The 25,310-nt window shown below is 48.2% G+C and overlaps 1 protein-coding gene across 2 annotated transcripts in view; it reads right to left on the bottom strand.

The window, feature by feature from the left end:
- Window positions 1-24,784, bottom strand: part of SMG5 (SMG5 nonsense mediated mRNA decay factor) — a 32,964-nt gene extending 8,180 nt beyond the window's left edge. The window contains exons 1-17 of one of the 2 annotated variants that reach the window (XM_074809728.1): window positions 24,597-24,784; window positions 18,022-18,120; window positions 17,264-17,387; window positions 16,447-16,603; window positions 12,690-12,779; window positions 11,308-11,397; window positions 10,351-10,429; window positions 9,650-9,775; window positions 9,128-9,196; window positions 6,997-7,205; window positions 6,718-6,855; window positions 4,919-5,620; window positions 2,912-3,081; window positions 2,575-2,650; window positions 1,730-1,905; window positions 515-673; window positions 236-295 (exon numbers count right to left, since the gene is read on the bottom strand). In XM_074809728.1, the coding sequence (XP_074665829.1) occupies window positions 236-295; window positions 515-673; window positions 1,730-1,905; window positions 2,575-2,650; window positions 2,912-3,081; window positions 4,919-5,620; window positions 6,718-6,855; window positions 6,997-7,205; window positions 9,128-9,196; window positions 9,650-9,775; window positions 10,351-10,429; window positions 11,308-11,397; window positions 12,690-12,779; window positions 16,447-16,603; window positions 17,264-17,387; window positions 18,022-18,120; window positions 24,597-24,673 (2,601 nt within the window). In that variant the 5' untranslated portion in view covers window positions 24,674-24,784. Of the gene's footprint in view, window positions 1-235; window positions 313-514; window positions 674-1,729; window positions 1,906-2,574; window positions 2,651-2,911; window positions 3,082-4,918; window positions 5,621-6,717; window positions 6,856-6,996; window positions 7,206-9,127; window positions 9,197-9,649; window positions 9,776-10,350; window positions 10,430-11,307; window positions 11,398-12,689; window positions 12,780-16,446; window positions 16,604-17,263; window positions 17,388-18,021; window positions 18,121-24,596 lie in introns of both variants that reach the window. The other variant, XM_074809729.1, reaches the window with a different exon arrangement.
- Between the last annotated feature and the right edge of the window lie 526 nt (window positions 24,785-25,310).

The following is a 25,310-nucleotide window of genomic DNA, read 5'->3' on the forward strand; positions in this document are numbered from 1 at the left end:
CTGTCTTTGCAGAACAGACTTACTGCCTGTGCGTGGGATGGAAGCAGAGAGCTCTCCCTTCCCAGACTCAGCTGGACAGGGTGCTGGGCCATCTTGTTTAGGCTGTGTTTTTGCCAGAAAGGTTGGACCAGATGATCCTTGAGATCCCTTCCAAGCTGGTATTCTCTGATTCCTAGTTTCAGACATTTCAGCCACTACCCTGCCAGTTTTCAGGCTGGAACCTGCCATCTCCTACCTGCAGTCGAAGCTGAGCCATATCTCGCATTAGCCTGTTCCGACGAGCTTCTTCTGCAGCCTAGTTACAAAAACAAACTTCCATATCAGTTAGCAGGAAACACACAAGCTGACACTAGCACACGCTTCCAGAAACAGGGTGAAAAGGGGACACCCAAGTAGCTTTAAGGAGCAAAACTTTGACCTCCCACTAGAGATCTGTGATTATAGTTACAATCTAATAGTAATCTACAGGAAATTGTGCCAAGTACAGAGAATTAGCCCACCTCTGCCAACTCACCATGTGAAACTGGGCTTGCGCCTGGTGCAGCAAATTGTCTTGCTCCGACTGTGCTATGCTGATGAAGATCCCAAGCTCCGAGTTGAACTGCAGGATGCTGCCTTGCAAGTGGGTAATGAAGTGGCCAAAGCTCCGAATGCAGCAAATCCGAACAACAGACTGCAAAGAAGCAGACAGGCAATCACCAGCCATGTCTCCCCATGGGGGTTGTAGCCTGAGCCAGCTCCGACCCTGCAGCTCACGCTTTTGGAAAAGGCAGAAACCGCTATTAAAAAAAAAAATCTAAAGGGAACATTTCTGATGAAAATGTGCTTCTGAAGACAAGAGACTGCAGGAAAGCCTACAGTTGGACAGAAAGCTTGGAAGTGCTTGCAGTCTGGGCTTCCCCAACTTGCGAAGACTGCAGAAAACATCAACAGGCTCTCCCCCACAAATCTCTGCTCAAGCCCTCAGTGCTGGGAAAAGGAATCAAATAAAACAATCTATATCTGATTTTGGGGTAGGCACCACTCTTGCTGCACAAAGGCAGCAAACGGTGAGCTCACGTGGGATGTGAGATCACTGCACTCTGCTCCAGCTGCCCCAGCAGCTTGAGGTGACGTTCGAGAGCTCAACTCGCAGGACTGGGATTTAACAAACGTGGGTCCCACGTCACGTGTCAGAGCGGTGCCCTCAAATCGAGGCAGAAAATGTTAATGTATTCCCTGCTCCAAAGGAAGCGGATTGGTCCAGCAAGGCAAAAGAAGAGAAGAACCTTTTTCTGCACACCTCCGCTACCCAGAAACAATGACCTTGGCCCTTTGTGCTTGGGAAAACAGACAGAAGTGTTGCACGAGGGCACAGTGTGGCACGTGAAGTGAGATTTCACCGACTTTTGCATTTACTAGAGAAGGATCACAGGAAGTATCCTGCAGCTCCAACCAAACTCCCTTCACTCTGGGCAGGGCAGAGATAACAACTCTTCTGCCCAGGCAGGGAGGTCAGGAGCAAAGCTGTCAACACGTGACTCTGCTTCCTTTCATAACGACTCTGGCAGGGAATTTTCCGAACGCTGATTTTTGGATAAACAGATGACTACAGCACCCACCAATAACACGAACCCATCCTCAGTTTTTTGGCAAGAAAGAACTACATCATCTGCACAGCCAAGACAGGCTGTACCCCCAGAAAGGGACATAAAGCTTGTGCCAAGATTCAGGATTTGCCCTGACTCACCTCCTCAACGGCCGAGAAAATGGGCCGGTCCTGCTCAAAGTTAAACCTCTTGTGTGCATTTTTCAGAGGGGGAAGATTCCGCAGGGCCACATCTTCTGGGAGCAGCAAGTTGGCTTTGAGGTCTGGGAGCTCAGCGCCACTCAGGATGTCCTTGACTTCGTTACACAGGGCCAGCCCTGGAGAGGATGGAGGGGAAGCACAGCAATATATGGTGACTTAAACAAGAGGAGAACTGCTTTAAGGCACACAATCTGTAATGATCAAGGGTGAAGGCTTTAAATTACACGTGTACTGTGAGCATGTGTTGGAGGAACAAAAAGGCCACGCACAATATAAAGAGTAACTGTCCCAAACAGCCTGCTGAGGCACATCACTTCAAAAAACTGTAGTTTGGGGGGGATTAGCTTTCCCATTCTTTCCGACAGACAAACATCCCTGTTTAAACTATGCTTCTCATGAACCATGGGGATCTTTGGGCTGAGGTACAGGCCACATCATGAGCATCTGGAGCTTCAAAACTAGTTTCCACAATCGCCATGACAAAAATAATACCCTTACTTATGGTCTTGAGAGTTAATTCCAATCACGTTGGCCACACAAAGACTTATGCACACAGGAGTGTTTCAGTATATTGTCAGCCATATATAACACATTAACAGAGCTGAAGTCTACGGGACAGTATTTAACTGGAATGGTGTTTAAACACAAAAACACACACGTGATGTTGCTTACACACGTGTAAACTGCTACTGGCAAATCTCTCACCCCGGGATCTATCACACACCATGAAATCACTGACGACTAGGCTTGCTGAGACATTACACTGTCACTTCCTTCTCCAGTACCTGATTCCTGCAGGTCTGCAGCAGAAGGCAGAAGGTTCAGGAGCACAGACAGCCTGTTCCACAGGCTCTGAGAGCTCTGCAGGAACAAAACACAAGAGGCCACAGAAAATGTCAAGGCAGACGTATGCAATAACCAGGCCACTTTGCTTTCCAGCATCTTTCACAGACCCGAGAATGCTTTATGAAGAGTAAACTTCACTACACTTCTTAGGTCAAGATTATCTTATATTCAGCTGGTGGGGTATTTACAGTCACCTTCTGTCCAGGACTGGGACAGTAGCTTCAATATCCCCTTAGTGTCCCCGCCCAGGGGAGCTGGACACCAAGCAGTTCCCACCTGAGCACACATGATGATGAGGTCCGTGTTTGTCCTCAGCCAGTCCAGGAACACCTTGACAGTGAGCAGCAGCCCTTCGTTGGTCACGATCTCTAGTTTCTCCTGAAGGGATCGCTCATTCCTGCAGGATTTGCTACTTGAAATGCTTTCCTCAGAGTCAGACACATCATCTGGGAAACAAAGGGAAAAGCAGGATAGCAGGCATAAAACCCCTTGAGGAGCCAAGCGCTACTGGTACGAGAAGAGCACTGGGTTGGTACGAGTTGAACTTCTGGGTGCCTCCACACATCCTCATAAAATCAACTCCCTGTCCCCTGTGATAAGAGCATATCACTGTTGCATTTTCTTCTTCACTGGGAGAAGACTGCTAAAATCCCCCTGCGAAAGTTTGGCGAATGCCTTCACCCCTGCAGCAGCCTCTGAGACGCTCACTAACAGCGGGGGAAGCAGCACGTGCTGGCACAAGGACCGTTTCATTTACTGCGGAGAACAGAGCCAGCGATCCCTGGTTAGGTCACGGCACACCGATCTTTGGGCTGTGCAAGAGAAGGCAACTGCAGGGCTATTTTATGAGCCAGGGCCCAGGTGATTGTTTAAATACTGAATATGCTTTGTAATCTCGTAATTCTACAGACCCGAGGATCTCAGAGCCACTGCCAGGGAAATTGCATCCTGGCTACGTGAGTGACCCGAGGTCAAGGTAGCAGCAATCTGGGAATCAACAACACCTTTTGCTCCAGTCCCTTATTTTAATTGCACAGTCATTTCTGCCTATTAGCACAGCAATTATCATTCAATAAACCCTCAGAATAAAAAAGGGAGGAAGTAATTTATTCCGAAACCATCCCTGATAGATTGTTAAGACCATTAAATAGCTTGAGTTTTGAAACAGCACGGCTGAGGCAAGGAGAGCTCAAAGCTAAAAAGCACATGAGTTAATTCATTCAACCTGGCTCACTCAACCTCTCAATCTTTACATTTATAAAGGTATCATGGCCACACTATTCAAATAGGTTCCTGGAGCTGCAACATCTGTGTAACCCATTGAAGGAAAACGTTAAACAGACCAAAAATCATTTGTTTCTTCCTTCACCCCCATCTCTTTCAAGTGGCTAGGAAGCAGTGCCGGGAGCCAGTAAACATTAACATGATCTAATACTCCCCTTCAAATCCTGGCCCAGGCAAAGCCTGAATCTTGCCAGTGCTGCAGGCCCACTGAATTTGGCAGCACGATGCAAAAATGTTTCCTTGCTCCAGGGAAGCTGGGAGGAATGACAAACAAGACCAAACAGGCCCATGTGGTTTTATCTGAAATACAAACAACTCCCTGTAGTGCATCAGATCTCCCTTTCAAGCTGTTTTTTTCCCAGAACATTACTCAGTTGTGTAAGTCGCATGGTAATAGAAACATTGCAGCTCCACCTGCTGTGCATCTGCAGTTTGGTTCAGTCCCGAGCACTCGGCCAGGCAGCGTTCAGAGGGTCACAGAGAGGCCCTCGACTCCTCTCGCGTGCACCTAGGTCACATCTTACACACAAGCTCCTACAAGAGCTTTGCAGAGCTGACAATCTAACATCTCATGGAGAACCTCCTGGACTGCATCTGCACTCTCCATCACCAGAAGCACTAGTAAGTGTCTGATTACAGACATTTCACATGGGAAAAAGGAAGATAATCTGAATTTTTAATACCTGCTGGAATTATCCTCTGTGTTATCAGAGCTGCTCGGCATTTAGCCTGTTGAGCAGAGCAACAGATAAACCTGGCAGGCTGCAGGTGTTTCCTTTGCTCAGTGCACATATTCCTGAATGTCAGGCAGTAAACCTCCTCCTTCAGGAAACACCCAAGACCTGCCCAGTACTTAGGCAACCTGCTCCTCCAAACCTGGCCAAAGGAAAACTTGCACCACAGGAAAATGTGAATTTTAACAGACAGACTGCTACAGCTTGCAGTTTTCTACAGAGAATTGCAACGACGAATGTTTTGAACGAGGTCGCTGATCCTTACCTTGCTCTGCCAAGCTGGGCTTCTCCAGATCTCCGTTGACACATGGCTTGCTTTCTATTCCATCCTTCAAGATGGGTGATTCACTGTTCGGTTTCAGAAGGATGTTGCTGAAAGTAGGAGCCAAGCGAAAGCAGCGTTTGGTCTGAAAGAGCTGGGTGGACATGGCCTGGAGATTACTGGCTATGCTTGCGTCATTAGTGCTCAGGGAAGCTGGCCCATTCACTGCTGGATCCGGAGCCTCAGTTTTAGAGATGCTTGGGCTCTTGGAGTCCCCCAGCCCACTGCCATCCACACAGTTTTTTAAGGCCTCTTTGGGCCCGCTTTTGCCTCGGCCGTTTCCCTCCTCACCTGGCTCATCCTCCATGTCCTCCAAATCGGACCGAGATTCTTGGCTGTTCATGTCAGAGTCCGTCTCCACATCAAAAGCAGCTTCTGCTTCCTCGTCGCTCTTCTCTGAGCCACTTTCTGAGCCATCGCTGCCCTTTATGGAGCCCTGACTGGAGTCAGAGTCAAAGCCCTCGCTCAGGTCACTCTCATCCACCTTCTGGGGGTGGCGGCGGCGGCGCAGACAGGAGAGGCGGGAGTATTTCTTGCTTTTCTTGCAGTCATTCTTCCGCTGTTCCTCGCTGGGCTGATGATTGGCCAAGTCAGCTTCAGCTTCCTTCTCAATCGAGTTCAACGGCTCTCGCGGCTCCTGGTCATCTGCAGGCATTTGCAACAAGACCACAAGTTAAGAAAATCCCAACACGTCACACAAGCTGCTTGCCAGCCCTAAGCCCAGGGCAGCACTACTGCGAATTTCAGCCATCGCTTCTATTAGTGTCTTTAACCAGAGAACACGTAACGGCAACCCCAGAAGAATGACTGGCTTTCTAAAAGGTGCCCAGAAAGACTCAGGAAGCCTGGACTCCTACTGCCCAAAATGCGCTGCCCCACGATCAGGCAGCCTCAGTGCTGAATGCTGCTAGACCAGCGTAAAATACACAGTTGAATCTCAAATCTTTTCCCCAGCTTTCTACAGCCTGAGAGCCAAGCGACCCACCAAGCAGGGCAAGGGCATGTGCCAGTCAGCTTGCTCAAACCAGCCACTCCAGCCTGTAACTAGACCTAATCTACTAGAGTTGACCTAATCCCTTCCTTAACCAATATGCTGACAGACTTTCCAGCAGCCCTAACAGCTTCAAAACCCATGCAGGGGAGGAGTCATTCATTGTTGCTTTTCACCAGGAAAACTCCAGTCCTGTGTTCTGTGAAATATTACAAACTGACTGTTTGCAGAGGAAAGATTCAGCAGTTTTATTCTCTGCTCAACAGGATCCCCCAGAAACTAAAGATCTGCTTTTGTCTGAGCAGAGATGAGGTATGCTGAGCAGGCCCTGCCTCCCCCAGACACTGCTCTGCCCAGGTGTTTCACCTGAGATCATCTCCTCAGCGGAGGAGAAAAGAGTCCAGTAAATAACAGCAAATAGAGACAGAAAATAAGGAGCACAGATTGGGGTAAACAGATGATGAACGAGCTGCCAAGAGATACAGAAAGGTAACTCCTTCCAACAAGGAAAGTGGCATTTTAATCCTGTGATGATGCTGATACTCACAGAGAGCATCAAAGTGGAGACTGTCTCAGCAGATCACCCATCTTTGGGGATTTCAGTCCAGCAGGCAAAGATCAAGATGTCTCTACCACCACTCTGGCACTACACTACAAAACCCACGCCCAGGAGATTTAGGCGAGAAAAGTAAAAGCCAGCCCTACAGGCAGGCAGCTGAGGAGATCCAGCTTATACTGTGTCTGCTCTTACCTGTGCCATCACTCTGAAAGGCTGGGACTGGATTTTCCCCTTCTTCTAGCTCTGCCTGCAGGCGAATATTGACGTGATTTATCAGGTGAGAGAAGAGGGCCAGAGTGAAAGCGATGGCTGCACTGTACTGCTTTGAACCTGCAACAAGACAGCACAATGAGGTGGGGGAGACTGACCACTAGTCCAAAACATGAATGCCAATTACAACCTCTTCAGCCTAACTGGACTGCTGAACGTTAATCATTACCTTTCTGAATAGCTGAATAAAGCACTGGTTACCTGCTCTCTTGAGGCTGTGAACGCTCATAAGGCAGATGATCACCATGCGAAAGATCAGGAGATCAGGCAGGAAGGAGTAGCCACTCTCATACTCTTCTTCATCTTCACTAGTTGAGCTCAGATTAGGAGGAGAAGGCAGGTAGAACAAGCACAGGTTGAAATCCTCTAGCACAGACTGGCAGAGAGATGTCAGCTCAGAATCCAGAGAGCTTAACAAGAGGGAAAAATAAACAAGAATTATTATTCAAGACTCAAGCTCCTGGCAATGTCTGCATGGAAACTGAACCAAAGCTGGCAGTTAGGCCTTCCTTTAGCACTCGACAGGATGAAGCACCAGGGAATACACTGCAGGCAACAACAGCTATGGGAAGCAAGCAAGATGAATCAGATTATGTTTTCCTCCCCACAGCTGCCAAACTAAAGACAATAACTAGAGCACCTCTCTGCAAAGAGATGGGTGTCCAAAAAATATGACTTTTTCCCCGGCAGCTCAGGCAGGAGCCACTGAGATACACAGGGCACCCCAATGCTAAAAGTAGCAAAAGTTTTGGATCCACTGCTCAGTGGAGCATTGCAGCGCACAATCTGGGGACTCAACTTTTCTTCCTTCCATGGATCTAACTTGTAGCCCTGTAAGAATATTCCAAAATCCTCTGCAGCTATTAGCTACTTCAAAAGAAGCACCCACAGCATTCAGTATAATGGGCTATGGGAGTCTCCTAGTTACAAAATAAACCCATCTGCAAAATCTAGCAAATCCTTTTCAGGGGGCAATGTGCTTGGGAAATTGAAGGAATTTCCAATTTTCTTATGTGCTAAATATGTGTTAAGCAGATATTAAATAAGCCTTGAAGTTCCACTCTGCTATAAGTCAATATTTGAAAGCTAATCCCGTGCTGGGCTGCATTAGCAAGGGCACAGCCAGCAGGTTGAGGAAAATGATTATCCCCCTCTCTTTGGCACTCACGAGATGGCATCTGGAGTACTGCGCCCAGTCTTGGGGTCCCCAATACCAAAAAAGAAAAAAAAATAAACTCACACAACACTAAAACAAAACACTGACAAAGTGGATTTAGTCCAGCAGAGGACTGTCAAGGGGAATAGAGAACATGATGTATGAGAAGAGGCAAAGAGAACTGAGTTTGTTCAGCCTGAAAGAGAGAAAGCTCAGGGGGTATAATCTGCTGTTTTCAGATGCCAAATAGGTGGTTATAGAGGACCTGAGTAAGCCTCTTCTCAGCGGTGCACAGCAAAAGGAAGGGAAGCAATGGGTACAAGCTGCAGAAAAGGAAAATGAGACTAGATGTGCTGGAAGGGGGACCAGAGAGGTGTGGGATGTCTGTCCTTGGATCCACTCAAACCACAGCTGGATAAGGCTCCGAGCAACCTCATCCAACTTCACATTTGAAGCCACCTTCACAGTGGACCCTACTCTGGGGGAGGACTGGACCTCTAGAAGGTCCCTTCCAACCTAAACTATTCCATGAGGAGTTTAACTGTAGTGCTGTGTATAAGCCCTTTAAAACACATGCCCTATTTCAAGCACTAAGAGGTTAATTTACAATCACCTGAAAACCTCCCAGCAGAGACAGGGAACATCCAAGAAAAAAAAAAGCAAAAAAAAAAAGCAGACATCTGTACAAAGCTTTCCATTTATTCTAACACGAACAGGTTATGCTATTTGTTTCTTTGAACAAGGTATTTGGTTACAGATTTCCAAACGCCATGAACAGCCCTGCACACGTACAGACAGTGACTCTCTGCTGTCCTATCAGTCTAAATCCAGGGCTTGCCAGGAAAAAGCATTTGATGACTGAACAAGGCAAAAAAAAACCACCAAAGGCAGTTGTACAGCACAGAGACGAGCTACGAGGCTCAGGAGTTCAACATTCACTCAGCTACTGGCTCGATTTAGCCAGAGTCACAAAGTATTTAACCCTTTGGTATTTCAGCCTCCCTTGGAAGACAATCTTCTCCACTCTCCCTGCAAGGTTAGAAGACGAAAGTCATGGACCTTTTGGCAGAAACCCTCAGCACAGGCTCTATTATCCTACAGGGAACAGTCCCTTCCAGTTCTGAATGCCTGCTACTGCGAGTTATCAATAGAAGATATAATCTGTCGCAACCTTACCTGCTCTTTGGCTGCAAAAGACTCTGCAGGTACATAAAGCTCACCAGCAACCTCTTAATGTCTTTGCCTCTAAAAAGATTGAGAAGAAAACACTGTAAAGCAGGTACCCTGTCACAGAGATGGACTAGACTGAGAGAGCTCTATTAATAGGTACATCAGGTCACAATTGAAAACTACATTCTGATGAAACTGGAGAAAAGAGATGGCTCACACACTTCTAATTTTCACCAATATGCCTCAACCCTCATGAACAGTCACAAGCTCCAGGGGAGAGCGAGCAAATCTCTCACTTCAAACTCTACACCTAGCCAGCATTTAACTTTTCTCCTGAAATTATGACCCGAGAGATCAAGAATGGGGTCTAGACTGCAGCTCTCAAAATTCTGGGAACAGTCACTGTTTCCAACTGGCCATCTACCAGTTCCCCCTTCCCAGAAAAACACTCCTCTCAGCCCAGAGGATGACCCTGGGGGCACTGCAAACCCTCAGCCTGCGCCCCTCTCCTTTTCTTTTCCCTCTTACCGTTTCTTGCTTGGAGACAACTTCCTGGTTTCACATTTCTTCAACTGGTGATACATTTTGGCTGCTTTGTCATACAGCCGCTTCAGGTTCCCATAGGCACCTTCAAAGGACACTTCAGACTGGATACTGAGACACCGAAACACAACACATCAAAAAAGTTACTTCGCCACAAGGTTGCTCACATTTTATGGCTTTAATTCACTAAAAAGTTATGCAGGCATCTAAGCATGAAGACAGGTACCTAGTGCTTTTGTCTGAACATGTTGAGGTACTTAACTCCCACTGATGTCTGCAAACCCCACTTCAAGCTGCACCACAGCTCCACCTGCGATGTTTACACACCTTTCCAAATCTGTGCCTTAAGGCCACGTTCAAATAACTGAATTCCACCCACCTCACCATGCGGGGCACCTCGCTCGGCACCTCCGCTCCCCTCCAAACCTGGCTCTAGCACAGGCAGAGGGTCTCAGCTGAAAAGCTGCCCTTTGAGTGCAGCCCTACGCATGGATTTTAATGACCAAGGCTCTTCCTTATTACTAGTCCTGCTCAAGGGCGAAATAAACCCATCTCTTCCCCCTCTCCTGAACCTCATCTGCTGGAAAGAGTCACAAGTGCAAAGGAAAGGAGAAAAGAATCTGGCACCAGCAACCACAGTCCACTGATTCTCTGTCCAGGAAGACAAGATCCTCGCAGACACTCACCAGCGTAAGTAGCAATAGGTAGCTTCCACATTGTAGTATTTGCTCCCTGCCAATGTCCCCAGCTGGTTAAAGGGCATGCCTGTCACGAGAGAGGGGCAAGGGAATTCATTTACAATTCTCCAACAACCCTGCTCAAAAGCAGATCCTTTCCCTCTCACTACATTTCCACACAGGAGGGAAGCCAGGAGACACAAGCAGTAAAGCAGCAATACTCGATCCTTTTGCCACCCAAGGGGGATTTTTGTTGTTTTATAGTGCTTTTAGATCCTTCCTGCCAGTTATCTACATAAGAAAGCAGAGCAAACAGTGCCTCGTCCTCTGTATTAATAATGCCATGGCCTTGACTCTGTATTCCTCTTGACACAGACATCATCAGCATTTAAGAGTTCTGTTCCAACTCACGGTGGTACATAATTTTTTTGTCACTTTTTGGTATTTGGGATCAGCCTATCAAATAAAAGTCAGTGAGAACTCTTCCAAGACAGCACAGAGAAACCATTTTTTTGGAATCACACATTTTTTAAGATAAGACAGGCCCTCAACTCTTGCTACAATGTGTTCTCATAAGGTAGTCACTTCTGAAGGAGAAAGCAGCACGTGAGGTTATTTTGCAGGGGTAAAAAGAGGGAGATGACCAATAATGTTCTGCTTCTGGCAACAGACAGCTGGATCTTCCCTTAGCCAGAAAGCACTTTACCACATTCATGAAAGCCTGAGCTTCTCAGAGGTTATCAGATGAGTAAATCGAAGTCATTGTTGAAGAGGTCATTGTTTTAACTCCTCTCTTTGGCTTGCCAGCAACAGAGATTCTCAAAGAAGGAAGCAATTTTAACCAGAGGATAAAACCACTCCTCTCTCAGCAGCAGGATATAAACCCGACCAGCACACTATCACAGAGTATTGTTTTTAGGTTGCGGCAACACAATTTTAACAACCCTAAAATTAATGGTAACTCACCAATTTGTGGTGCAACAGAAAGGGCTTGATAGTAAAACCGCTCAGCCAGTAACTCTGTGTCCACACCTGCCAGTTCATTCTGATAGCGAGCTGAAAGAAAACCATACACAGCGCATCAGTGTCTTCTCTTCCCTTCTGCAGAGAAGCAGCGTTTCCCTACAGATTAAAAATACCACAAAACTAGAAATACTGGCCAAGTCAACAACTCCATCAAAGAAGAACTGCTCTTGGCAAAACATGGAAATGCAGAGAGTTTGCCAGCCCGTTTGAAGCGCTTTTAACTGCGCTGTTCTGCACAGCACATCCCCTGCCACTTCAAGCAAAGGGGATATCCCTCAACACTTGTGGCAGCATGTAAGCAAAAGGAAGAAATTCTTCTGCTCCATGTGTTAAGTGCTGATTCATTTATCCTTGAAATAACTCAGAGTTGTGCTCCATTTTCCACTACCTCAGACCATATTCTACTACAGCAGAGGGTGAAACCTAAAGCGAGGCAGCTGCCCTAATAAAATACCTGGCTGGGGCTAGACTGGACTTGATCAATTTTTAATTTTTTTTTTTTTTTGGACAACAATAGGTGTTTTGGAAACCTCAGGTGAAAGCATTGTGAAGAGGTGAGCACATTTCTCTCCCACCAGTCTGGTAAATCATTCTTACTACCCCCATAAGACGTTTATCTGCAATGCCATTTTTAGGCCTATTCATGCACAACAATAATGCCAAACAGCTTTCAAGAGCTTGAAGGCTGCTGCATGTCAAGCACATTTACCCGCGCCACACTTCAAATAGCTGTTTTTCACACAGTTACATGTTTTCTCACTGCCTTCACTCCCACGTGTTCACAAGCAAGAAGCTGACACGCTTACCACACACACTTCAGCAGGTCGTGACTGTGGGATAGACACGTCTGCTTTAAAAAGGATGACACGGAGCCAGACACAATGACAAAGAACCTGGGGCTTGTGCAGTGGCCTGGATTGATTCACAATATTGCTTAACAAAACTGATTTTCAGTCACACTTGTGCCGATGACAGTGGCTCTGTAAGGCAACCTTAAAGCAAGTCTGAACTGAGAAGTCAGCCCACTTGGAGTTTCCCCTCACACTGTCCAAACAACATAAATAAAAGCAAAGGTTTCCCTTCTTACACAGCCATGGATACAGCTGTTTATCAGTAACGAAATTCCTCATCTACTTGCCCAAAAAACAAAGCTCCTACAATTTGCAGCGGTTCATCCACGAGGATTTCAGCTTATACCAGTCATTGAGAACCAGTGTCTGCAAGTAACTATGGCTGGTGACTAACAACGATGGACTCAGCACTGCACAGGCACCACCTTTCAATGTGGTAAAGGTTGCCCTGAAAGGCAACGTTGTTCTTACCTAGATCTCCCAGATAAACCAGACATCTGTGACATGCCATCTGTGCCCACTCCATCTCCTTCTCCGATGCAGACACAGGTTTCTTGCAGCCTACATGAGAAATATGAAATCAAATATACAATGGGATAAAGGCTGCTGGAAAGACACACGAGCAGCCTACACCTCTGCCTGAGACACCCAACATTTCACCAGATGAAAACAGAGACCACGTGGTCAGACCACACTGTTGGTTGCTGTCTGTGGCATCTTATAGACCAGCACCGGTTCACTCCTGTCGTCAAAATGTGAAAAATAAATGTAGAAAATACATCTAGACACTGATGCTCACCCACTCCCCCTTCAATTCCCTGCTGATTAGAGGCAGTGCACCTCACTGCATCCCTAAGAGTCACTGAAGTGACTGTCACTCAGACTTTGTCTACAAGGTATGCCACAGAGAGCTGGCTCCATTTGCACTCAGATGAGAGGACAAAGGCCAATTCCTGTCTACAAGCCACGTGATCATGTTAACACAGCATTGAGCACAAGCTAATAAGGCCTGTCGAGAGGCTGATTTTGTTAGCATGGCTAATGAGACCTTTGGATAGGAGCCGGTGCAAATCCCTGGAAGCCAGAACAAAGTCTGAGCACACTTGTACCTGGCAGTAGCGTACAACGTGGACGTACCCTCCCCGACATCAAAGATGGAAACAAATCCTCTGTCTCAAGACTGAAATCTAGATTTAGGACTGGCCAACCAAAAAAAAGGGAGGAAGACAATTAAAACAAGTTAAAAATCAGGACAGCAAATCTGTGTTGTAGACAGGACAGCTGCAGTTGGATAGGAAGAACTGCCTCTGGGCAAAACTGTCTTTGCAACACAGCTGGTGCCAGGGCTGGAAGGCACGTCCTCTGAGGGGCAGCTGAGGACTTTGGGCTTGTCCAGTTTGGAGAAAAGAAGGCTGAGGCACGACCTCATCACTTGCTGCAGCTTCCTGAGGAAGGGATGTGGAGAGGGAGGTGCTGAGCTCTTCTCCCCGGGATCCAGTGATAGGACGCGTGGGAATGAGCTGCCAGTCAGAGAGGGACCTGGGGGTGTTGATTGCCAGCCGGCTGAACATGAGCCAGCAGTGTGCCCAGGTGGCCAAGAAGGCCAATGGCATCCTGGCTTGTACCAGCACCAGCGTGGCCAGCAGGGACAGGGAAGGGATCTGACCCCTGGGCTCGGCACTGGGGAGGCCGCCCCTCGATGAGTGGGTTCAGTTTTGGGCCCCTCACTCCAAAAAGGCCATTGAATGACTCGAGCGTGTCCAGAGAAGGGCAACGGAGCTGGTGCAGGGTCTGGAGCACAGGTCTGATGGGGAGCGGCTGAGGGAACTGGGGGGGTTTAGTGTGGAGAAGAGGAGGCTGAGGGGAGACCTCCTGGCCCTCTGCAACTCCCTGAAAGGAGGGTGCAGAGAGGGGGGAGGAGTCTCTTGAGCCAAGGACCCAGCGGCAGGCCAAGAGGGAATGGCCTCAAGCTGCGCCAGGGCAGGGTCAGACTGGCTCTTAGGAAGGATTTCTTTGCAGAAGGGGTTGTTGGGCGTTGGAATGGGCTGCGCAGGGCAGGGGGGGAGTCCCCATCCCTGGAGGGGTTGAAGAGTCGGGTCGACATAGTGCTGAGGGATCTGGTGGCGTTGGGAACTGTCAGTGCTGGGTTAACGGTTGGACTAGATGATCTTCGAGGTCCTTTCCAACCGAGATGATTCTGTGAAGGGAGGTTTAGCCTGGACATCAGGAAGCATTTCTTTACCAAGAGGGTGGTCAAACACTAGGACACACTTCCTAGAGAGGTGATCGATGCCCCAAGCCTGTCAGTGTTTCAGAGGCACTTGGATAACATGCTTCCAAATTCTGGTCAGCCCTGAATGGGTCAGGCAGTTGGACTAGATGATCCTTGTAGGTCCCTTCCAACTGAAATAGTCTATTCTAGTCTACACTGAACTTACAGAAAGAAAAAAAAAAAGCAGTTCAGGCAGTGGAAAGTGTCAAAAGCAACAGGGGAAAGCTGCAGCCAGCTGATCTGAACTAACTTAAGCCATCAAACGTGACTCAGTTCCTGGGAGGGGCTGACACTGGCGAGACCATGCCCCCCACCTCGCCATCAGCACCTTCTCCCCAGCCAGAGACCAGGCGGTAACGGTGACCGCGCTCACGCGGCCTCTCCAGAGAGCATCGGCTGCGCCGGGCAGCCAGTGTCATGGATTCAGTCTAGGTTCAGTCTTCCTGTTGCCAAGGACTTCCACCTTCTGGAGGAGAAAATTCCCTCAACCAGGAATCCCAAAGGAAGATTTTTTAAGACCAGTCTAGCCTGCAGTCTGAGTTGCTTCCCTCTTAGCTTAGTTTAGAAGAGTGGAAGTGAAATCTGGAGGCTGAAGTGACCCGTGAGGGATGGTTCCCACTCACTAGCAGGCGCTGGAGGAGTTACATTATACAAATACAAGGCCTTCCCTTTCTTTTTCGCTTTGAATCCTCTTGCTCCCATTTAGTACCATCAAGTTGTGTCCACCCTCATTTGTAGTTCATACAGGACTCTTACACATCCATCTTTTCTGAGTATGCAAGGTTACATCTCTATTATCCAGTTACATACTCGCCTGCTGCGTTCTTTTAATTAAAGAGCCTAAACACCTTAAGAGACCTGAATGGGGAGAGCCTTTCAAACGCAATCGCGCACCACAGGGTACAAACCCATCTGGAATGCGCATTTTGAGAATTTATTAATTCTGCAGTACTGAGATACATTTCTCAGAGCAACAGTTGCCAGGGACATCTGCCTTTTAAAGTGACATTTCAAAGCCAATCATGATACAACCATCTCCCAGAACCAAGAATAGGATAGCAGCAACTAAAACATTCTATTGTTAAAGACATACTAACTTCTCTTATGCCAGTTTCTGCCATCCTCCCCCCCACCCGCCTTAAGAACGTCAATTAAACCCTTGCTAATACAGTTCACAAAACATACAGAGGCTCCATTTCTCACCTGGAGCCACCTGAACACAAACAGGTGCCTTGAGGCCACTGAGCACAACCCAGGAGTGAACCTGAACAAACTATTACAAGGTAACGGAGGACGTGAATGCATACGCAGCCTTGAGCTGTTTCAAGACTACAAACACTCTCATTCTTCCTCCCCTAACAGGTAAGATACCTCAAAACTACCCTGCATCTAGGGGCATGTGCAGAGGCAGTTACCCAAGACAGCAAACACACCTTACTGTGTTACAGGAGCTTCCTCATGTTCTCAGTCCAAGATTCAATAGCGGTTTCAAAGCCACAACTAGGAAGTACATGAAGGGAGCACAGATAGAAGGGGCACCAAGAGGAGGAACAATATCTCACATCTAGTGAATAGCACGTCCTGACAAAAATCTGTTGATTTCAAGAACTTATTCCCCCAATGGCCTGTCTGTCTGCTTTAATTAAGCTTCTAAAAACATTCTGTACAGCCAGAAGTGCTCTTCAATTTTCCATAAAAATCTACCATCACCAAACACTTAATAAAGAATTTTCTAGCAGCATTTTCTTCCTGCTAGAAACCCTTCTTTCTTCCCTAGTTTAGCATTAAACAAACCAAAACAGTGCTATGGAGAAGAGAGCAGCTGTTCTAAACAGATAATTGGCTAATCAAAAAAAAAAAAAAAAAAAGATAATCCCTTGAACACCGAATCAAAGATGGACCAGCACATGGGGAAGCCACCTGCCTGGGGTTGGGTCCGACACACGGAGCACTGACCTATGAGAGGGTCTGTCACATGTGTCCAGTCAATGCAGCACTGCAGCTCCAGCTGATAGTGAGACTGGATGTAGAGGAGAAGGTGCTGGTAAAATCCTATGCCAGCAACTAAGTGAGTGCGGTACGCACACTCCAGAGTGCTCCGGCTGTGAATGTGCTGGAGGGAAGGAAAATGAGAATATGTTAATAAAGTTCCCGGTAACATTTGAGGCTGGCCACCCAAGTTATACCAAGTATGAAGCAAGACAGTGGGTAGCTCAGCTGTAACTGGTATTGCACAGTTCTGTACCTCCTCTTGCTCAACGTTGTATCTAGTGGTATTTACTAAGGGTCAACATCAAGGAGAAACACTTGCTGCAACAACAAATAAATAAAATCAAGGTGTCTGGTTAGAGCACCTTGAATACGTTCAGACAACCAGAGCACCAGGAGAGAGTTCACAGCATTACAAAATACAAGTGTGAATACTGGGAGTGTTCTCCAGTGATAAACTCTAGTAAAAACAATCAGCACTGACAAAGCCTCTTATACCTCTATGTAGAACAATGGTCTTAAGTCTTTTGAAGGTGGGAAGACAAAAATTAAGCAGATTATGCTGACTATCCTCTGCAATGGCAGCTCTCTCAGCAGATCATTACAGCTTACCTGCCTACAGCTAGACAAAAGGGGTATGGCAGCTCCGTGATTCAAACCCAGGAGTGCCTGGCTTCCTGCCCTGGGTTCAGACCACAACTTCTCCAAGCAAATGAAAATTTTCACCTTGTCTCGCCCATTGCACAGCCAGAGACTTTCTCATGCCAGAGCCGCAGATACCTGCCTTTTTATTTGTTTTAATGAGCTGGATAACTTCATAGTAAACTTTTCTCCAGAGCAGTTCTTCTGCTTTTCTTCCATAATCCACTGGATGCAAGAACATCAGCTTCACACACAGCTCCCGCAGCCTGAGATCGACAGCAGAGAATTCATATTTAGCTACAGCAGCTTCAAATACAGCTACCACTACACAAGCACGGAAAAGGAGGATCTGAATTCATTACGATGGTCATTATGGATCATTACATCTGAATTCATTACTAGGCCATCTGGTGATGGTACAGCTTGTATCACTCCCACACGAGAGTGTCAGGAAAAGCCGTACGTACACCTCACCAGCCACCTCGGCTCAGCTGGCCATCAGTAACTGCCTAAATTGCAGTCATGTCACAATTGTCTTGACAGCTTAAAAAAATTAGTCAGAAAAATCATCCCTGCTAGGCACCCTCTGAACCTGGTAAAAGACCCACATAAGAAGTTTCTTCACCAAGAGGTTTTTTTTAAAGATAATCACAAAGGAAGGCATTGGCCAACATGAAGATGATTTGTCTGTATGACAGCTACACCCACGAGAGCCTCCAGCCACAGACTGCACGGCGAAGTGCTGTTCAAACATCCAGCCTCTGCTTCAAAAACCTGGAGGTCAACAGGTGCTCTACAAATCAAACACACTGTGAAACTGCAGATTCAATACCTCCACGTGTCGCTTCACAAGGATTTTCGCCGGCCAAACGTAAAAAACAAGTGCCCTGCCCAACTTACTTGTTTCTCAAGCTGATGTTCTCTGGCTTGAACACTTCTTGATACGCCGCCTTATTCCCAAGGATGAGATCCAAACGATGAACGGCCTCTACCACCGCTCTGCAGGGTAACACAGACAGAAGAGTTTCAGAACAGCAGGTTATCTGGGATTATTTCATGAGATCTGGAACGTCTGCACAGACCATACTAGCCTGGTTAATTCCATTATTAGCAAGCTGCATTATACCACCACACCATATTAACAGATTTCCTTTCTGCAGTTTATTTTGAAAAACTTATGGAAAGAAGAAAAAAGCAGAGTTACATATACTGTAATGATTTTGCTGGAAATCAGCTGTTTAATCACCAGTTACCACTGCCTGTCTGGTCAAAAATGTCAATTATTTCTACATTAGCAGAGCCAGAAAGGTCTTTGGACATGCTAGCAACTTTTACCCTCAGCAATTAAATCATGCTATACATACTCAGATTAATTTCAACATCTTAAACTCTATGAATAAAAAAAAAAAATCAATTTATTTCTAACAATTAGTGTTTTGATAGGGTAAGAGTCAAACCTCCACCAACTCCTGTTTCCTCAACAACTTGTCTATAAAAGAAGGCAACTCATGTCACTCTCATTTGCCAAAACTTCCTGATCTTCATTACAGTGATTCATTGATTAAAGTCCTTAAAGATCTCTCAGTGATACGTAACAGAGATAGTCAAAACCAGCCTAAAATATGAATTTTTTTGAGATTTTTCCCCTGAGAGCCAGCTAAAGGACAAACCAACCAACCTCCCAGACCCCTGAGTCATGCAAAAAAAAAAAAAATACTACTGTGAATCACTGCCCCAGACTCTCCTGGAGGAGGAATACCACACCGTGTGTAAAATCTCAAGCACTTAAAAGTTTGTAGCTATGAACAAATCAGACTACAATTCCAGAACGTTGCAGTGAAATAAAACTTAGAGAAGCATTAGTGCTGACAGGAAGCACCCATCAATACCTCATGGACAGTTCAATAAACCAAAACTGACCAGCCATGCTAAACCCTTCCTACCAAGAGAGATCATCTCTAAACCTCTGCCTTTGTTAAGCCTGTATGTGAGGTCAATAAACTGACTCCTGAAAGGAACTTTTCCCAGCTGTTGACTCTACAAGTTCCTCTTTAAGAACTACATCCTCCAAGCCATCCCCAGCCATTAACTATCAAACTCCCCCTCAACTTCACGTCTATCTACCTGCCATTCCTCGTTTGCTCTAATACCTTTACCGCTCCTACAGCTGAGCCTGCCGCACATGGAGAGCTGTTCCAACAAGAGGCTGAAGACAAGCAAGATGCATTGTAAATGCAGAATGAGACAGACCTGACCAGAGCAAATTTCTGCAAAGCAGAACAGTTAGATGTGGATACCAGCCCGCTCCCTCTCCCCGAAACCTCCATCACCTGCAGAATGCAAACTCCCTCCTCGCACCCGCAGCACAACGCAATGACCGAACCTTTCTTCTGTGCACGTGCACAAATGGTGGCCAGACTGAACACAGGGCACCTGCACGGCATTTGCAAGCAAAAGCATGCAAAACCATATGCTAAGGAGGTAGGCTGAAACCACCACCACTTCCTTGAAAACTACAGATACCACTGCAAAGCAACTGTTTCATATACCAGCCCCTTACTAGCAAGGCAAATCTCCTTTCACAAACCAAAAGGAACCTCCCTGGAAAAAAATCAGAACGTTCAGGAGCTCAAAGTGTGCCATCTCATGCTATGTCATGGGAAGCCTTTCATCCAAGGATAACTGGAAATCTCATTTGTCTTCAGTAAACCAGAACCAGACAGAAGAAGAGGAGTGTAGGGAATAGGACTGTCTTACACAATGGCTTGGAAGGTCAAAACACCACAGAGTTGAACCAACTTCTTCCTAAATAATCATAAAGAAAATCAAGAATAGAGAAGAACCACATACAGAAGTCTGCTACTGACCTTGACGTCCACAGCCACTTCTGCTCACAAGCATCTTTCCCACATGGCCTGAAGGTCCTTTGCAAACTCTAACAACCCAATACCCTCACCAGCAAGTCAGGCAAGCGAGTAAAATACTTTACAGGTAAAAGGCATTAATCCAAGCTCACAGCATACCGAGGGGAGAGAAAAAAACCCAACAAGCCCCCCCCCCCGGCCACGTTTAGTTTCCCCAAAATAGATCCCCACAAAGCAGGAGGCAATAAACAAATCCTTACTGCAACCTGTGATTAATGTCCTGTCACTATATCTCTCAAAGACCCTCTGCAGTGAGCGCTGCAGCAGGAAACAAACTGTGGCTCACAGGGAACCGATTTGTTTCCTATGCAGAAGGGTGACCAGAAGAAAAGGGAACTGCTGACTCATTTGATTCCCAGAGAGAAGTATAGGAAAACTATGATCCTCTATTCCCAAAATAGGCAGTCTCTACATCTTCAAAATAGCTGGAAAAACGCATTCGCTGGGCACCGAATCGGCAGCTGCTGTGTCTGACACAAGCTCACATGTCACCGACACCTCAAGGTGGGAAATGATTTTGCGGTGTCTACAAGCAGTCGACACCTGCATCCAAGGTCACGGCCAGCCCTTAGGATGGGATGTCACATGTGCAGGTGTGAACCCGTGCGGCCAAATCCTCACGTGCAAGTCAACTGTACTCGAAGGTTCAACACCGACTCCTTCTCCTGCCACTTAACCAATTCAGATTCCTTTATGGGCACATGGTCCAGGTTCTCTCACTGCTCAGTAGCTTGCATGCCAAACAAGCCTCTATTTTTTTTAATATCTGAGAAAAAAGGGGGTCACAAAACCTCATCCAAGAATCCTCCTGAGTTCAGCAGTGACAGAAATGCATCGTGATGCTGTGCAGCACACCCGTGAAATGACAGAAATTACTGAAAAAGCAGTTGCCAGAACCCACTTTCCAAGTTGCAAGCAAATGGACAGCTAAAATGTCTTCTTCTCAGCATGAGCTCCTGGTGCTGCTGCAGGAGGTCGAGGCAGGAGTAGCAAAGAATCTGTGACAGCCAGCAATGACCTGCAAGGATCCTGTGTCCGCAGTGGTGAGGAAAGGGGACACGGTGAGGACAAAAAGGTACAGGAGCCAGCCTCACTTCACAAATGTTAGGAAACATCGAGCCAGGCGCTACAGACCATGCACTGGTTGAAATGCAATTTAGCATTTGTGCCTTGGGTGGCTTGAGACCACGGGCTGAATTTTACTCGGCAGTTAAGAGGCCAAATTTTGTCCCAGTACCCATTTTTATACCTGCTGGGCTTAAACGTTGCTTTCAGACAGCACATCAGAACCACCGAGGAGGCAAATCAGATGCCAGTCTATTAAAAGAACCAAGTACAGCACATCATGCCAAGCAGGGTGGAAATGGTCCAACGCGAAGTCCTCTTCAGCCACGCAGACACTCATCTATCACTTTCTTTCTGTGCCATCAACATTCCGGGATGGGGCAAGACAGCAGGGAGGGTTATTTGTCCTCTCTCTATTTCTTTATTTAATACGTCACTAACAGCCACAGTCTCTGAGGAGTAAGACATTTCTCAGGGAAAAAGTACTGCAGCCATTCATTTGTATTCTGGCATGTGTCAGTACACAAATAATACTGCCCAGAACAAGGCTGGCAGGCAAGAATAGTAACGCAAAGCCAATGAGCTAATGGTTACCCAGAATCCGGAAAAGAAGTAAAATAAATCCAGTCATCCTACGCTAAAACATACACTGTAAAACACCTCCCAGGATAATCCAGTTGCCACGTTCTGAAGTGAAACTTGGGGATTATCAATCCAGGAAGAGTTAAATGGAAAAGATTAAAGACCGACCGTTCTACAAACAGTGATGGGCAACCTCAAATCCAAAAGGACACTCCAGTGGCCAAGGGAGACCTGAGCTCAGCTCCCACTGCTCTCACAAGCAGACACAAAGCTGATCCCACGTGAGCACAGTTTATAGCTGGGATTGTGCCATTCAAACATCTGCGATTCAAAGGCACTGATTAATCCGATGGCCAAAAGTTTCCAGAGACAGTCAGCCATCACACAAAGTACAACGTGCTTCTTAGAGGACAGGAAGTTACCGCTTCATCTAACTGAACTTCGGGCTGAAATAGAGAAGAATTGACAAGAGACTGTTAAGGTAGAAAGCTTGCTAAGAGAGCTATCAGCTACGTAGCAAGAAAATTTGCAGCCACTGCAGGTATTATAAATCCTGCCCTAAAATCGCAGTATTTACTTCCAGCGAAAAGAAGAGCCATCTCTACAGGAGCGTGGTTTTCTTTTTCTGCTGTAAAAATGCTATAAAGCAACCACACACCTTATTCTGCCCTAACAATTTAAACAGAAAACAATCAATTCCTTGCCTTGATGACCATTCCCATGTCCGATCAAGGGACGTTCCCTTGCAAGCTCCAGAGGAACAGTGAGGTACCGCTCGTCAGGTGAGCCCAGCGGCACGCACAGGCCTGGGCCACTGCGACCACAAACCATGAAGAAGACGGTTTAAACAAAATGCATTCTACTTTGCAAGCAGGAGCACGTACACCCTCTCCAACCCTGTCCACCACACCTCAGGTGGCAGTGGGCAAGGCGTTCTGCTGCACTAGCAGCCGTGGGAAACCACCCCGAAGATCAAATGGGGTATCTCAGCGTGACAGCAGATACAGAGCTCCGCGGCCCCGGAGGCGCTTCCAGCGCGACGAGGCAGCCCACACCTCGGGTAATCCAAGCCACTGTGTTTTACCACTGACCTCGCAATAGGAAAAAGAAATGCACCTAAAAGAACTTCAAAGCGCAGGGAACGTGCTTGTACGAAGCGCATCACGGAAACAAGCAAATTCTAGTAACTACCACTCAAACCTGCTATTACTGCTTTGGACTTTTGGGCAAGGCTCTTGCCGGATCTCTGAGGGAGGCAAGCCTAGCCCTGCTTTAGAGGAGGACACGAGATGAAAGGACATGCCCACTGTCACCGAGCAAGTCATCGAGACAAAAAGAAAATGGACCCCAACATAAAATCCATCTCTTGCCTTCATCATTTTGCTCATCTTTGAAACCACGCTGCCACTGCTGAAACTCCACTATGAATCTGCTTTACTGATGGAGAAACTGAGACAGAAGGGGACAATTTCTGGGCCACGCTCACAAAACAGGTCATCAGCAGAGCAGAGGACAGGCACCTCAGTGCTGACAGCATGGCATCTCATCCCTGCTGGGTTGAGCTGATCAAGGCCATCATTATTTCCTGAATCCCGTCTTCTGACACTATTTCCAACGCACAGTGCAGAGATGTTAGCGGGAGTGGAGTCCCAGAGAGCATTTTGTTGGGAAGATCTGCAGTTAAAGCAGTCTTGCCCTCCATACAGCCAAAAAGTGCCGTGGCTCAAGCTCCTGCTCATCACACACTCTTCTCCAGCACTTTCCACACAATCCCTGTCTCCTGCCAATGCCAGAGACCCCCTCATCTTGCCCTTATCCCACTGCATCCCTACACCCTCCTTCGCCCTCAGCCCCTGTCATCTCCTACCCACCTCCCTGAATCCCACATAACTCCTTCCTCCAGAACCCATGTCCTGACCCATCTCCCTGGGTGCTCCGCGACCCCTTCCCCCTGACCCCATCCTTACCCTCCCACCTGCCGCCTTCTCCCCATTTCTCCACTGTTCTCCCATCTTGCCTGGATCCCCCACAGCTCCTTTCCCCACCACCTTTTGTTTTGACTCATCTCCCCTGGATGCCCCATACCTTTTTTCACCAGTACCACCCCCCACACCACATATTGCTCATCTCCTCTGGATCCCTTCCCCTTAACCTTCCCTAAATTTCCCCATTCTCCTTTCACTTAGCACTGCCCACTTCCCCTGGATTCTCCCCAATTTTCTTCACATCAATCTTCCCTAAATTCCACCATCCCCTTGCCCTGTTTCCCCCAATCTTCCCTAAATCCCGACAATTCCTTCCCCCATCTTTCCTGAACATCCCTCCAATCCCCTTTCCCCTGATTTCCCCCAGCCTCCCCAGGTTCCCCTCCAATCTCCCCCGAATCTCACCCCCATCACCTCTCCCCGTTAATCCCCAGTCCTTCCTCGATTCTGCCATCTCCTTCCCCAGCTCCCCTAAATCTTCCCTGACTAATTCCCCCACCGCTTTCCCTTCCATCTTCCCTAAATCCCCCCGACCCCATTCCCCTTGGTCCTCTCTAGTCTCCCCAGCTCCCCGTCCTCCCCCACGCTCCAATCTACTTCACCCTTGTCATACCCGTTTTCCTCTGGATCCCCCCCATCTCCTTTCCTCCCCCCTGGTCTCCTTAAACTCCCCTGGTTTCCCAGCCCCTTTCTCCGGGCCCCCCAATCTCCCCCCGATCGCCCCCCCCCCTTCGCGCCGGCCCTCCCCAACCTCCTCTGGACCCCGCCCCATCTCCTTTCTTCCCCCTGGCCCCCCTAGTTTCCCCGGACCCCCTCATCTCCTTTCCCCGGCCCCCTCATCTCCCCTGACCCCCTTCATCTCCCCCGCGGACCCTCACACTCCCCCCGCCCTCCCCTCCCTCGATGCCCCTCTCCTCACCGGTACAGCCGCTTAGTGTGCAGCACCTTGGCCTCCGGCTCGCCGCTCTCGCCGGTGGCCCCGCCGCCCTGGCTCATGGCGCCCGGCAAGGGCAAGGCCCAGCCCGTCCGGGCGCGGCCCACCGCCCCCTCAGCACCGGCCGCGCCGCCGCCGCCGCCGCCCCCGGCCCCGCTCGGCCGCCATGGCTGCGCGGCTGCCCCCTGCCCCGCGCAGTTCTCGCGAGACTTGCCGCGAGAGCGGCGAGCGGCGGGCAAACATGGCGGCGGCGGGGCCGGTCTCACCTCGCGAGAATCGCGCCTCTCTCCGCGCCAGCACTTAGTGCTGGCAATATGGCGGCTGCGCGGCGTCATCTCGCGAGAGTTCCGCCATCCCCTCCGCGCACACACGCGCCCGCCGCGCCAGCACTTAGTGCTGGCAATATGGCGGCCGCGCCGGCGTCAGTCAATGAGCTTTATTAGTCGCCCTGCGCGCTGGATGAGGGCAGCAGCGCTGGTAGCCGGGCCTGAGGGCTGCTGCGGGATCCCACTGTGGGCCTGCTGGGCCCTCCCCGTGGCTGCCCCACGCTACGGGCCTGGCAGAGCTGTGGGGTGGACGTCCCTCTGCCTTGGCGCCTCAGGGCCGCCTGGAGCTCAGGGGGCTCAAACAGGCGCCACCATCACTGTGGGGGCCGTGGGCGGCCCAGCTGGACAGAAGGGTGGGAGGAATCCCTCCCTC

The sequence above is a fragment of the Strix aluco genome, chromosome 30 (assembly GCF_031877795.1).
Source record: "Strix aluco isolate bStrAlu1 chromosome 30, bStrAlu1.hap1, whole genome shotgun sequence".
NCBI classification, from domain to species: domain Eukaryota; kingdom Metazoa; phylum Chordata; class Aves; order Strigiformes; family Strigidae; genus Strix; species Strix aluco.